Here is an 11,990-nt window from a genome sequence, read left to right as displayed (position 1 = left end):
TCTCTCGCTCTCTCATTTAAGCGTACTTCGCAATATTGTTTTTAGTTTCTTGACACAACTCTTACTTTAGTAGACGTTCATACCATACCATAATTAAAATGTGTCGAAAGTGTGTTTAAAAAAAAGCATTTTAAAAAACGCATTCGGCATTAAATTACTTAATAAATTCAGTCAGGCATGTTTAATATTTCAATGTGATTTGTTTTGGCATTTTTTTGCTGATGGAATTGGCACTTATTCACTTAATTTACTGTCAATCATCTGTATTTTTATTGTTGTAAACTTGAGCAACACTGCTCTCAAGCGACCGTAATAGGAACATTTAGAAATTACATTTGCTTGTACAATATTAGTATAATTTAAATAAAAGTGTTTTTTTTACATTTTCTAAAATAAAATTACCTGTTGCCAAGTACATTGATCTTCATGATCAAGCTTCAGGGAATGGCATATTTTTCAACAGCATTAAAAATCATCACAAACAGTCAATCTTGTTTATTTGGCACAATTAAAAACAGGAAAACCGTCTACACTTTTATAACAAATCCCTCTTCTCATAAGCAATAGTAGAAATGCAGCAAATCACACATTTCCCTCTCTCCTCCAGCATCATTAGTCACACCTTCCTGACTAAACTGGGAGTCCATATCCAGCACCAATGGGTGTTTTGGTTTATTTACAAAGAAAAGAAAATAAGGAAAAAAAGATTTACTTATACTTCCATGTTCCTTTTTGTCAGCCAGTGAGGCAGTTGTGTTTGCTAAGACTACAAAATGTATATCCAAAGCTACGGCTGGTTAGGATAAGACACTAAACGAAAAGTAAAGTAGCTCACAAAAATACACAATTTTTTTGGGGGGGAGGAGGGTGAACAGGGGTGAAATAAAACAGACTTTTAGGGGCATGAAAACACAACTTTAAACATGACACACCCTGTACAAAACGTTCTGTATCGATAGGCACTTTTTCTTAAATAAGGTATTTTTTGTGTCATAGTTTATTCCGCAATTTGTTGGTTCTTTCCCACCCAAAATTGGCACAGCGGAGCGGCCTTTCTGACGACGCATAAGTCCATTGGACGCCCACTTGCGACGCTTCTTGAGGAGCGAGAGGGAAGCGGCCCGGGTGAGAGGGAAGGGCTTTGACGGAGCGTCTCTTAAGAGGACTTTTGCTTCCGGAATCTCGGCGAGTCTGCAGCATGAGAGCTGACGCCGTTGACACCGTTTGCTAAGAACACACACAAAAAAACACTCGGTGAGAATATAATGACACCTGGAGTAACTAAATACAAAATGATGCTTCACCTTTATCTTTCTTTGCTTTGCTTTTGGAGGGCCCCGGTTTCTTCTTGAGGGTCTGCACTGAGGCATGCTCTCTCCAGCGTCGCAGCTGAAAGTTGATAAATTTCCACATCATGAAGGCCTGCGTCAGACACACGCCGGCCAGCACGGTGATCCTGGGGGAAAAAGAGAGCACACACACACACCAAAAAGAAACATATGAAACAGACAGACAGACACACAGACAAAAAGGCTCTTGCTGGAGATCAAAGTTACGCCCACCTCACGAAGAGAATGTTAAAGTTTCCTGTGGTCAAATCGAAGCCTTGATTGTCTGCGTTGGCGAGGCCGAAGCCCACCGTGAGGACGGAGAGGGACAGCGTGAGAAGACGTCCAAGGACAAACAGGACGGCCCACACTCTGAAGCTTACAACGAAAAAAAAGGAAACTTGAAATCTGAGGTAGGACTTTCTGAATATTCTAAGAAAATTATTCAAAATATTATGCGTGAAAAAACAAAACAAAAACAAGAGCCTCAATGCTCATTAAATGTTCTCAGAAAGTCACCCAAGTCTCTGTTCTGCCCTTACCCAAGCTGTCTGTTCTCGTTACTGAAATAGACGAGACGGGAAACGTGGAAGAGAAGCTCCACAAAGTAGTGCAGCACCAGCAGGACCAGACCCAGACGGTTCAGACTGGAAAAACAAAAACGATTAGCGTGATTCTTTTTCTTTTTTCATAAGGCTCGCTGGTTAGTCTTACTTGAGGATGTAAGCGCCGGCGATGTGGCCCAGGTAGAGGAAAATGTACACCAGCTGGCGCGGAATGTCCTCCTAGAAGTGGTAAAATAAAAAGAAAATAATTACAACGAGCCGGCACTGTTCCAAAAGTTGCCATTCTTTGGCAACAAAGCTGCATAAAATGTTATGATTTAAAGAAAGTTGGACTGTGACATGAAAAGAGTACGACATGAAAAATCAATGTTACATGTGACAGAATACGAGGCAAAAAACCTTTTTTGTCTTCTGGAAGTAGAGCTCAGGGAGCACATGGAGCCAGTAGGCAATCTGGCAGATGTAGTAAAACTTTATCTGCAGCCTAACAGAACAACATTGACATGAGTATGCACAATAGCACAAATTATATATATATATATATATATATATATATATATATATATATATATATATATATATATATATATATATATATATATATATATATATATATATATATTTTTTTTTTTTTTTTTTCATGTTATTTCATGAGCTTTCTACTTACGGCATCAGCATGTGGGGGTAACCTTCCCACAGCGAACTGGGATTGGACAGGAAGTTTTCCTGTGACACAAATGCAGGCAAGGCAAATAAATAAAAGCTAAAAAGATGCAAAGAAAAACAAAACAATATAAGGAAAAAAAATCTATCAGAATAATCATAAGAAAAAAAGTTATAATCTCGCAATTTGCATTACGGGGAAAAAAAGTCAAGGATATTATGATAAAAATTCAAAACGATCAGATTTGTAAAAAGTCAGAATATCACAAGAAAAAAGTTAACATGAGATAAAATGACAATTTTATGTCATAAAATAATTCGCAATAAAGCATAGAGCAAAAATTTTTTGTATAAAAAGTCAGAATGAGGAAAAAAAACATACTGTAAAATGGCACAAAAAGTTTTACCACGAGTTCTTGTGACGTCACAATTTCTTATCAAGAATACCAAACAATGAATCAAAGCAAAAGTAAAAAAAATAAAATAAAAAAATTGTGTGACTAGGCAAAAATTTAACAAGCCCACCACGTACTTACAGAGAAGATGATACTTGCGCCCCAGCCGAAGGAGAGGAAGTAGAAAGCGCTGAGCTGGCCCGACTCGTTGAACTTGCTGTGTTTGGTTTTGGAGAAGTGCTTCTTCCGAATGATTTTCTGCACGCCGACACCACCAATTAGACAACAATGCGGACGGGCGAGCGTCGCCCGAGCACGCGTGCCACTTACATCCAGCACGTATTCCTGGATGATGGCGTGCATGATGATGGCCACCAGCATGTAGAAAAAGATGGTAGCCAGGTCTTTGATGCCGTGGTGGAAGTGGCTGATCGCCGTCTCCTCTGGACCTCCACCCCAAAAATACAAAACCTGATTATTTGTCAAGTCAAGACGCTTGCCCAAAAGGAAAATGTGCCTTGGTGATGCGCCACAAACTGTTTGCTCAAGAGGATCTTGTAGCCACTGACCACATCTCAGCTATAATCTATTCTTACAATCTTCCTAATCTTCCTACTCATCTGCTTGCTACCTCATGTCATTTGTTGGCCTTCATCCCCTTCATAGCTTGAGGAAGAATCATCATCACTTTAGAAGAATCCCACTCTCTGCCTGTGTATTTGAATGCATCTTATTTGGGAGGCATCTGTAAATAAGTTACAGTACTGCCTGATAAGAGGTGAATGGAACCCTGAAGCTGCTGGACGCTATCTAAAAAAAAAAAAAAACTTTAACAGAGGTTCGATAACCTTGAAAGTGGCTACAACAATCAAAAATTGCAGTGGGCAAACCAAATTAAGATAAGATGTCAAGATGTTTTAATTCAGCTTACCATTTGTTGAGATTGTGACGTTGTACTGGACGGTGATGAACAACACTGCAAACTTGGATGTGACCTGTGAATTTGGATAAAATGTACAAAAGAAGAATTTAACCTAATAATGCTCACAATATTAAAATTTTCTTTTTGTTTCTTTCACACGATGCCATTTGAGGACGCCCTGTTGACTGAATGTGTTGCATTCATATCTCGTGGGAGTCCGTGACTTCATAAACTAACGAGAATAAGTGTACCACAAAACCCGCAATTAACAATGAATTATGATTGTCATGTTTCCATTATTAATCAATATGCTGTGATTAAAGTGTATTTTAAGGCAATAACGTGCCGTTGCGGCGTGTTCGGTGCTGCATTTTTTAAGACAGCGCTGCCTTCACCGCCCGTAAACTGCGTCGGACAATTCTAAACTATTTTTCTAATATAAGTTTTAATAGATATGAACGTATAGGAGGTTAAGTAAAACTATTTAAATATTTTAACGGTTGGAGATATTATTCGGCTAAAGAGAAGAGAGGGGTCAAAGTTGCTGTTCGTCGTTAGACTGAATGATGGCAGCCCTCTTGCAGAATGCCACGTAACACATTCAACGTTACGCGCAAACTAACCAGAAGACGTCGTTTACCTCATCAATAATCACAGGGGATCGATGAGATACCAATAAAGTGTAATTTCTGACTTGTTTTTAACACTGTGTTGCGTTCAGGGAACTTAAATGCTTCACGAAAGTGTGCCTGTTGATTCAAAATTTCATAAACTAAAAATACCGTTTAACAAAGGGATCAAAACTGGCAGATATATATCTAATTAAACGTTTTCTTTAGTTTGTCAGGTTTAAATAGCTAAAAATGAGAAATCAGAGTGTAAAACGGTGAAACTTTGTGTTCCAAGAGGAAGTAACACCGCGGTCAAAGGCGAGCAAGACAACCGTGCCACGGTCACTAGATGGCGGCCAAAAGAGAGCCGAGCCTCCGCCGGCGGCGGGCTGCTGGAGCTCCACCGTGAGCTCCACACATCCGGAAGAAGCAAAGTCAGCAAAGTCGAAGATGTGTGTATCGCCATTTACCTCGAACATGAGCCCGAGGAGGAACACCATAGCAACGCAGGACACAATATCGGCATGATTCTGGATGACGAATTCGTGGCTCATCACCGGCGGGCTCTTGGTGCTCTTTTTCCGGATACCCATTTCCACACGATTCGGCGTTGCTCGTTTGACGGCGGCTTTTCTAAATGTCAAATTTGAGTTTCTTTCTACGTGGAAGCGCTCGACAGTCGCCCTGCTGTTGCAAAGAACCCTAAAGGCCAGGCAGACAGCGATTAAATGGCGTGTCACTCTTGTGCTCGGGTGGGAGTGTCCAAGCCAGCGAGAGTTCAGGGCGCCGCGCTTGACTCCGCACAGGAAATAGCTGCGTTGCTAGGTCGCCACCTACAGCGTTGGAGAGAAATTGCGGTTTAATAATGATAATAGAACGAATCCATCAATTTTCTGTACCTACAGTATTTATTTTAAATTAATGATTGGAAATAAAATAATAAGTGATTTATGAATAACTAATGAATGACTAAATGGTTTAGTATTCGTTTTGAAATGAATGATACATGAAATAAAAATTAAGGAATACAAAAATTCAAAGTCTGCTTTATTGTCAGTACCAGTGAGAACAGATTTTCATTTGCAATGCCGGGAATTGAGTAAAATCTTAACGTTTACCCTTTTTTCTTTTTTAATGATTTGTCCTTTGTTGGTAATCAGGTATGTTCAGCTGAAGCCACTCCCATACACAATGCGGTCCACACCATGGAGACGTAGGGAGAACAAAGGAAAAAGTGAGAAGAAAAATAAATACTCAAAGTTGCTAGCAACCTGTTGCCATCGTGACACTTTCTATTTTGTAAAAGAACTCAGTCAGAAGTACGGATATCTTTTTTCAAATGTACTTAAGAAAAGAAGTGCAGTATTTGAACTTTGCTTCTTCCCACTACCGGTGATGACGCTGAGTCCCATGCAGTCAATCATTCCCAAAAGTGCACGTGCACAGGACACAATTACGTAACATTGCTACGTTTCATTTTAAGGTGGAGCTTGTGCCAATTTCAAAGAAAGAGGACAGCGAGAGGAAGAGGACGAGAGAGGTTCTGTCTGCTCCTTCCACTTATGATGAATGGACGGCAACGCATCGGATCAGCTGTGCACAAAACTGTTCGATCTGATGCCTTTTGCCGACTAACTCAGCGATGCCCCAAACTGACATTCGGTACACTAAACTGCGATGGCTCCTAACGCTTGTCGGGCTTCTTCTCTACGTCGTGGACATCTGGACAGACGTGGGACTGTCCATCAAGTACCTCCTAGATGGACGTTACATATGCTCGGCGTTAATTTTCTCATTCATCCTGGCCGGGCTGCTGGTGACTCAGATTTTCAGTCACGCCTGGTACGAGGATGATCTCGAAGACGCTTTGGTGAACTCCCGAGGGCAAGCCACCGTATTGGGAATGTCCAAGGGCAAACTCGTGGTCTTCCACCTGTGCGGCGCGGGTATTTTCACCAGGTAAGGGCAATTAAACTCCCAGATGGGAAAAACGGAACGTGTAGCGGTTCGTGAGAACATAGGGAGTGTCGCTTTGTATTCTGCAGATTGTGTAAACTGGTAGAACCACATTGAGCTTGCATTTTTCTCACCATGGAAACAAATACTTGCATTTCAAAACATCACGTTAACCGACTAGTAAACGGAAATACCGCCGCAATAAAACACATGACAAAACTATACAATATAGTAGTTGTTCTGTTTGTTTGTTTGTTTATTTATTTATTTATTTATTTATTTATTTTTCATGTATATATTTATTTACTGTAGGTACTACCACCTACTCAAAAGTGGCTTCAAAGTGCTCTGGCTCCTGGGCGGTTCCCTTAGCGAGGAAGAGAGGAAGGAAGCTCACCATCGCCTGTTTTGTCAAGCCACTGACTTGAGCATGCTCAAACTCTTTGAGGCGTTTTTGGAGAGTGCCCCCCAGCTCCTCGTGCAGATCTACATAGTCCAAGACCAAGGCAAAGCCTCGGTCGTCCAATGTAGGTTTCAGTTCTAATCTCAAATGTCATCCTCTAAATGTCCAAACCTGAGGGTGTTGTTCCTGTCTGCTGCCTTCCAGATTTTTCTATGGTCTTCTCGTGTTGTAACATCGCCTGGGCTTTGGTGGACTACCGCCGGTGTCTACGCCGGTCACTCCCCAACATCCAGGAGATGCCCTCTGGCTCGCCCACCGCCATTTACCTCCTCTATAAACTCTTCACCTTCAGCAGCCACATCCTCAGCTTCAGCCTCCTCCTGCTCCTCAGCCACTACTGTGTAATTGCCTTGGTGGCCATTTTGTGGCTGCTGGGGACAATGTGGTCACACGTGCTGCGCACCAACTTTTGCTCCACCAAAAGGCATGAGATGGTCTACCGCGCAGTGGTTGGGTTCATCCTCACATTCACCTTTTTTAACGTCAAAGGACAGCACACCAGGATCGTCATGACTATTTATTATTCCCTCTATTTGCTCATTAACGTGACATCACCATTACTTTTGGCGTTCCTAAAGCCAGAGGTGCGGACAGAAATGTCCTTCTTAGTAATCAGCGGGGTTATTTTTGCCTGCTCCGTCCTGGGGCTGGTCTTTCTGGCGTTATTCTACCTCCATCTGCACCCGAAAGCGAAGCGGCGGGAAGCTGACGAAGTGGACGGAATCGCAAAACAAACTGAGGCAACAGGCCGAATGAACAACTTTTTGCGGCCCTGATGGACATTTAGTCAAGATGGTGGGCACAATAAAAATCACCAAAACTTCAATTAAGCTACCTGGACCCTTCTTAGTTGTTGAAGGGATCATATACATATATATGTAAATATACATGTACATAAGCATATTTTCTACTCTACTCTAATATATGAATATATATTACGTCTTTCTTGCATTATAGCTTCACATTTGTATTTCTCTGCTGATACAGCGAATGATCATAAAGTGGAGTCAAGTGCACCCTTACTGTGGAGCATTGCTTCTCAAATAGTGGGGCGCCCCCCAACCTCCCCCCCCCCTGCAGTTGGTAGAAGTTGCGGTATTAGTGGAAGAGTGTGCGCAAAGAGTAGTTGCTCTACAGTGTAGAGTGCACGGAACATACACACAGCACAGAGCAGGCGATAAAAAGTGCAGTGGGACACCGTGGAAAAATATATAACAGGGTTGAAAAGAACGGCGGAGAGAGACGGAGATAAGAGAATTGAGAGTCACACGAAAGCTAAGACAAGGAAATATGACGAAGCGTACGTAGCGCTCCACTTCAGTGTGACTACGATGGGAGACGAGGAAAGACCGGTGTGTTTACTGTGTCATGCTGCCTCATTTTGAGCACAAATGGTTTTATTCATTTTTGTTTTGTAGGTTGTGCTCCTGAGTTAATGTTGCTGATTACTTTGAATTTAATATTATTAATTGCTGTTATTTAATTTATTATTTTATTGTATTTTTTTCTGCATAAAATGGCAGTCGCTCAAAAATGTTTATAGTTTGAACAATTATAATTTATTTTTTATTTTAAGGAAAAGTGATCCACTTTGAATCTGTTCTATTACAGACTAAAAAAACAATGTTATTAATAAAGTTATTCTTTATTGTAAGTTGAGCTTTCTTTTTTGATCATTTTTTGTGTTTTTTTTAATGTTAATAACATGGGGGTGCGCGAAATGTTTTCTTCTCCCTAGGGGGGGCATCACAGAAGATAATTGAGAAGCACTGCTGTGGAGCAAGATGGTATCAACATCCTGTCACTGAAGCTACTTCTCTGTACAGCACCATCACTGGGCGGAGGAGTAGCTTCAGTGACAGGTGGTTGACCCCGTCTTGCTCCTCAAAAATGCTGAGGGGTTCATTTCTTCCCCATGCCGTGAGACTTTTTAATTCGTCGTGGGGGTTAGGGGCACGTTCACGGTCTTGGTACTGTTTATTGCTCATTTATTTGACGTATTTGTTGTTATTAACATATCTATTTAAACTAGTTAGATCTATTCTCTTCCTCTCGTTTGTTCTCGTATCCGATGTTTAAATGGAAAACAATAAAAAAAGTATACAATAATAATAATAGTAATAATATTCGCTCAAGGTTGTCTGCTGTTTGTGTGTGTGTGTGTGTGTGTGCGTGTGTGTGCGTGTGTGTGTGTGTGTGTGTGTGTGTGTGTGTGTGTGTGTGTGTGTGTGTGTGTGTGTGTGTGTTGTATCAATGAAATCGAATCAGGGCGGGAGAAGCAGACGGACTTTGATGAGCAATTCCTGTTCAAGACAAAGTTTGCTCGGTTGGCCTCCTCCACCTCGGCGGGACAGTATCGCGCGCCATCTTGTGGCCGTTTTTGTTTTTTCCAACCAGAAATTGGAATGAGAATGGGAAAAATTGCCATCGATGTTGCGCAATGATAAGCAAAATATCTCAATTGGTGAATGCAGGTTTCTTTAGTCACAATTTTCTTGCATTTTTGGGCGGGGTAACTTTGCCGTATCCAAAGTATCGGTCCTTGCTATCAGTACAGAACGGAGAAGTCATACTGGTGGAAAAGAAGAAAAGTGGCTATGGAAATTGTTTTCATTGTCTTGGTGTCGTGTTGGCTCATTTTCTCAGAGCGTTGTTTCGGGCTTGCACACGCTCATGTTGTCATCGAGCTCACCAAATCCGCCCCGCGTTCCACTTTGGATCAAAGTCAAAGTGTTTCTTGCGTAAGCTAATATAAAGGCACCGCGATGCAATCGACGGTCGTAACCTTAAGGTCACGCATGTCTCCAAAGTTTTAAACGTAGCCCAAACGCCAAAGAACCCCTTTGTCTCTTTGCCGCTCTGGCCCTCTTTGACTCTTTGAGTGGCCATTTTGCTTCCCCTCCTTGCCGTCGGGAGATTTGTGCTTTGACAACCAATGACGTCTCCGACGATTGAGTCGCCGATCCCGTTCCGTAGCGGGAGAGGCCTGGCAGCCACATGCCACACGTAGTCCCCATCCTATGGAGTTGCAGATTTCCTCTCAAAGCTTTGCGTTTGATCCTTTTGCGTCTTAGTGATGCGCATATGACATTTGCAAGCACCGTGTCATTTCCAAAGGGCGGATGTCTTTTTCTTTGTAGGCCAAGCACTGTGGGTACGCCTGAGCTGAGACTGAAAGCTAAGTCCCATCGACGGCCGAGTACTAACGCTGGTGTACCTTACCTCGCTTGTTCGAGCAAAGTGTGCTTCTTACTCACGCTTCTTCCTCAATCAGCAAAAGAAAAGGATGACCAGCAAGATGGCTCAACTGATATGGGCGCTCCTGATCTCCCTTCCGCTCGCTGGTAACTTACGTATTTGAAAACAAAATGGAGGGTTGACCTCTCAAATGAAATGCCGTTAATGAGATAGAAATGATAGATAGATGAAACTCACGAGGTGTGCTGTGACAATGATTATTGTGGAACTGCTGGTAAAAAGTCACTTGTGCTTTGTTTTCAACAGCAGCAGCAGACATGGAAGTAAAGGGCAAAGCAGGTGGCGATGTTACCATGGCCACCGGCAAGACTACACTGGATGACTACACAAAAGTCGTCTGGGAAAAAATTGAAAATGGCAAGATTCTCACCTACAGCAAGACGGGCAGTGAGAGCTCCAAGAAGTCCGAATCGGGCCACGCGGGCCCGCCGCGCCCGCGGGCGCGTCCGCCGCGATGATGTCGTCCCCTGACAACTCAACTGCAGACACTTGGGAACGCACCGAGGGGGCGCTTTACAAGGAAAAGAAGTTTGTGTTTGACCAGACCCGTGGAGACCTGACTATCATCCAGCTTGGTTTGACAGACAAGGGCAAGTACAAGGTCACCATGACACCCAAAGCTGGAACGGCTGAGGAGAAGACTTTCACAGTCATAGTCACTGCTCGCGGTGAGTTGCTTTCCTTCTTGTCGCGCGCGCGCCCGACCAATGCCATGGAAGGAGTCCGACTGCAAATGTTTGAGCCGTTATTATTTTGGAACGTGTGTGTATGTGTGTGTTGCATGCCTTCGGGTCCAGCAGGGGTCAAACCAAATTGCTTTGTTGCTGCCTTTCAGGGGGTCAACGCTGTTCGCTTTCGCTGCCGCTGATGGCCGTTTGCAGCGTGAGCCTGATGTGGTGGTTCTAGACGAGCTGGTGAGTTCACGGCCAAACGTTTTCCATCGGGAGTGGGCTGTTGCTATCGAGACATTTTGGCATCCATTGTGCGACGATCAGGTCGAATTCGGGTTGAAGTGCATTTGAGCGTGTTTGGCTGTCAGAATATTGTCTCGTCCCCCATCTAGAATGGGATCTTCGTCCGTCCGTCCGTGTTCTCTTGTATTGTATGTATTTAATTTTGTATGTTTTCACCTTCGATGTAAAGGAAAATGTGCTTTCGGGAGTTTGCAAACATATTTTTTAAGGTTGTGTTAAACTTATAATCATATTAATATCGAGTATTGGAGTGCTCGTGTGGATTGGTGGGTGGCGAAGAATGTGCAGACAAACTGCATGAACTTGTTTTCTTCGAAGTGTTGTGGAATAGGCCCAGATAGGGAGTACCGGACGAGAACACCTCAAGGTCGGTGAGAAACGAGAACAACAGCACGTCTATGTGGCCGGGCTTCGCGGGGAAAACCCAACCGCCTGACCTCAGCAACACCTGGACGGGGAGGAGATGGCCATCGACCAATCATCTCACAATATTTTGCATGCTTTGATATTCATATTGTGTTTCTTCAAAACTGGGCAACCCGGAAGAATGTGTCGTCTTTTGGTGGTCACAAAAATGCACAAGCTTTAGTGTGAGGGACCCGGGACCCAGGCCTGTATTAGTGCGCTTTGTCAGGAATAAACAATTGGTAAATTTGGTCTGATTGATCTACTGGTCTTCTCTTTGACAGAACGAACTCGCAAAATTGTTAGGTGCGCCAGAGTGTGGATTAGGACATAGCAATTTATGTGTTAAGTGTTGATCGCAATTTGGAGTCAGATCGATAACTAAAATCCGTAACCTAACAGATGTGAGTCTGGATTTTTCTGGAGAACAATTAAAACATTAAAACCCC

At 42.8% G+C, this 11,990-nt stretch overlaps 2 protein-coding genes and 1 long non-coding RNA gene across 3 annotated transcripts; 2 read left to right on the top strand and 1 right to left on the bottom strand.

The window, feature by feature from the left end:
• Positions 1-480: 480 nt before the first annotated feature.
• tram1 (translocation associated membrane protein 1) lies at positions 481-5,271 on the bottom strand. The gene is made up of 11 exons (XM_088363060.1): positions 4,956-5,271; positions 3,884-3,947; positions 3,283-3,401; positions 3,094-3,210; positions 2,562-2,620; positions 2,294-2,378; positions 2,043-2,113; positions 1,871-1,975; positions 1,563-1,706; positions 1,305-1,456; positions 481-1,227 (listed from the first exon to the last, which is right to left on the bottom strand). Exons 1-11 carry the CDS (start codon positions 5,076-5,078, stop codon positions 1,157-1,159), a joined length of 1,110 nt encoding a protein of 369 aa, XP_088219186.1. The 5' UTR covers positions 5,079-5,271; the 3' UTR covers positions 481-1,156.
• A 383-nt stretch (positions 5,272-5,654) lies between these two features.
• xkr9 (XK related 9) lies at positions 5,655-8,558 on the top strand. Its single transcript, XM_088363058.1, has 4 exons — positions 5,655-5,719; positions 5,969-6,444; positions 6,754-6,968; positions 7,049-8,558. Exons 2-4 carry the CDS (start codon positions 6,128-6,130, stop codon positions 7,678-7,680), a joined length of 1,164 nt encoding a protein of 387 aa, XP_088219184.1. The 5' UTR covers positions 5,655-5,719; positions 5,969-6,127; the 3' UTR covers positions 7,681-8,558.
• Positions 8,559-10,015: 1,457 nt separating this feature from the next.
• LOC148381077 (uncharacterized) lies at positions 10,016-11,448 on the top strand. Its single transcript, XR_015854738.1, has 4 exons — positions 10,016-10,248; positions 10,409-10,830; positions 10,998-11,076; positions 11,226-11,448. It is a non-coding gene; the product is annotated as an uncharacterized LOC148381077 (long non-coding RNA).
• Positions 11,449-11,990: the final 542 nt, after the last annotated feature.

This window comes from Syngnathus floridae, chromosome 20 (genome assembly GCF_059516105.1).
Source record: "Syngnathus floridae isolate MCC-2025c chromosome 20, RoL_Sflo_1.0, whole genome shotgun sequence".
NCBI classification, from domain to species: domain Eukaryota; kingdom Metazoa; phylum Chordata; class Actinopteri; order Syngnathiformes; family Syngnathidae; genus Syngnathus; species Syngnathus floridae.
The sequence above is the reverse complement of the archived record's forward strand: the minus strand, read 5'-3'. Positions and strand labels throughout refer to the sequence as shown.

Coding starts and splice junctions, on each gene's coding strand:
- xkr9 (XM_088363058.1), top strand. CDS start 6,128: ATGCCCCAAACTGACATTCGGTACACTAAACTGCGATGGCTCCTAACG. Junction 6,445..6,753: donor GGCGCGGGTATTTTCACCAG/GTAAGGGCAATT, acceptor TATTTACTGTAG/GTACTACCACCTACTCAAAA. Junction 6,969..7,048: donor CAAAGCCTCGGTCGTCCAAT/GTAGGTTTCAGT, acceptor GCTGCCTTCCAG/ATTTTTCTATGGTCTTCTCG.
- tram1 (XM_088363060.1), bottom strand. CDS start 5,078: ATGGGTATCCGGAAAAAGAGCACCAAGAGCCCGCCGGTGATGAGCCAC. Junction 3,948..4,955: donor TCCTCGGGCTCATGTTCGAG/GTAAATGGCGAT, acceptor CCAAATTCACAG/GTCACATCCAAGTTTGCAGT. Junction 3,402..3,883: donor CGTCACAATCTCAACAAATG/GTAAGCTGAATT, acceptor TTTGGGGTGGAG/GTCCAGAGGAGACGGCGATC.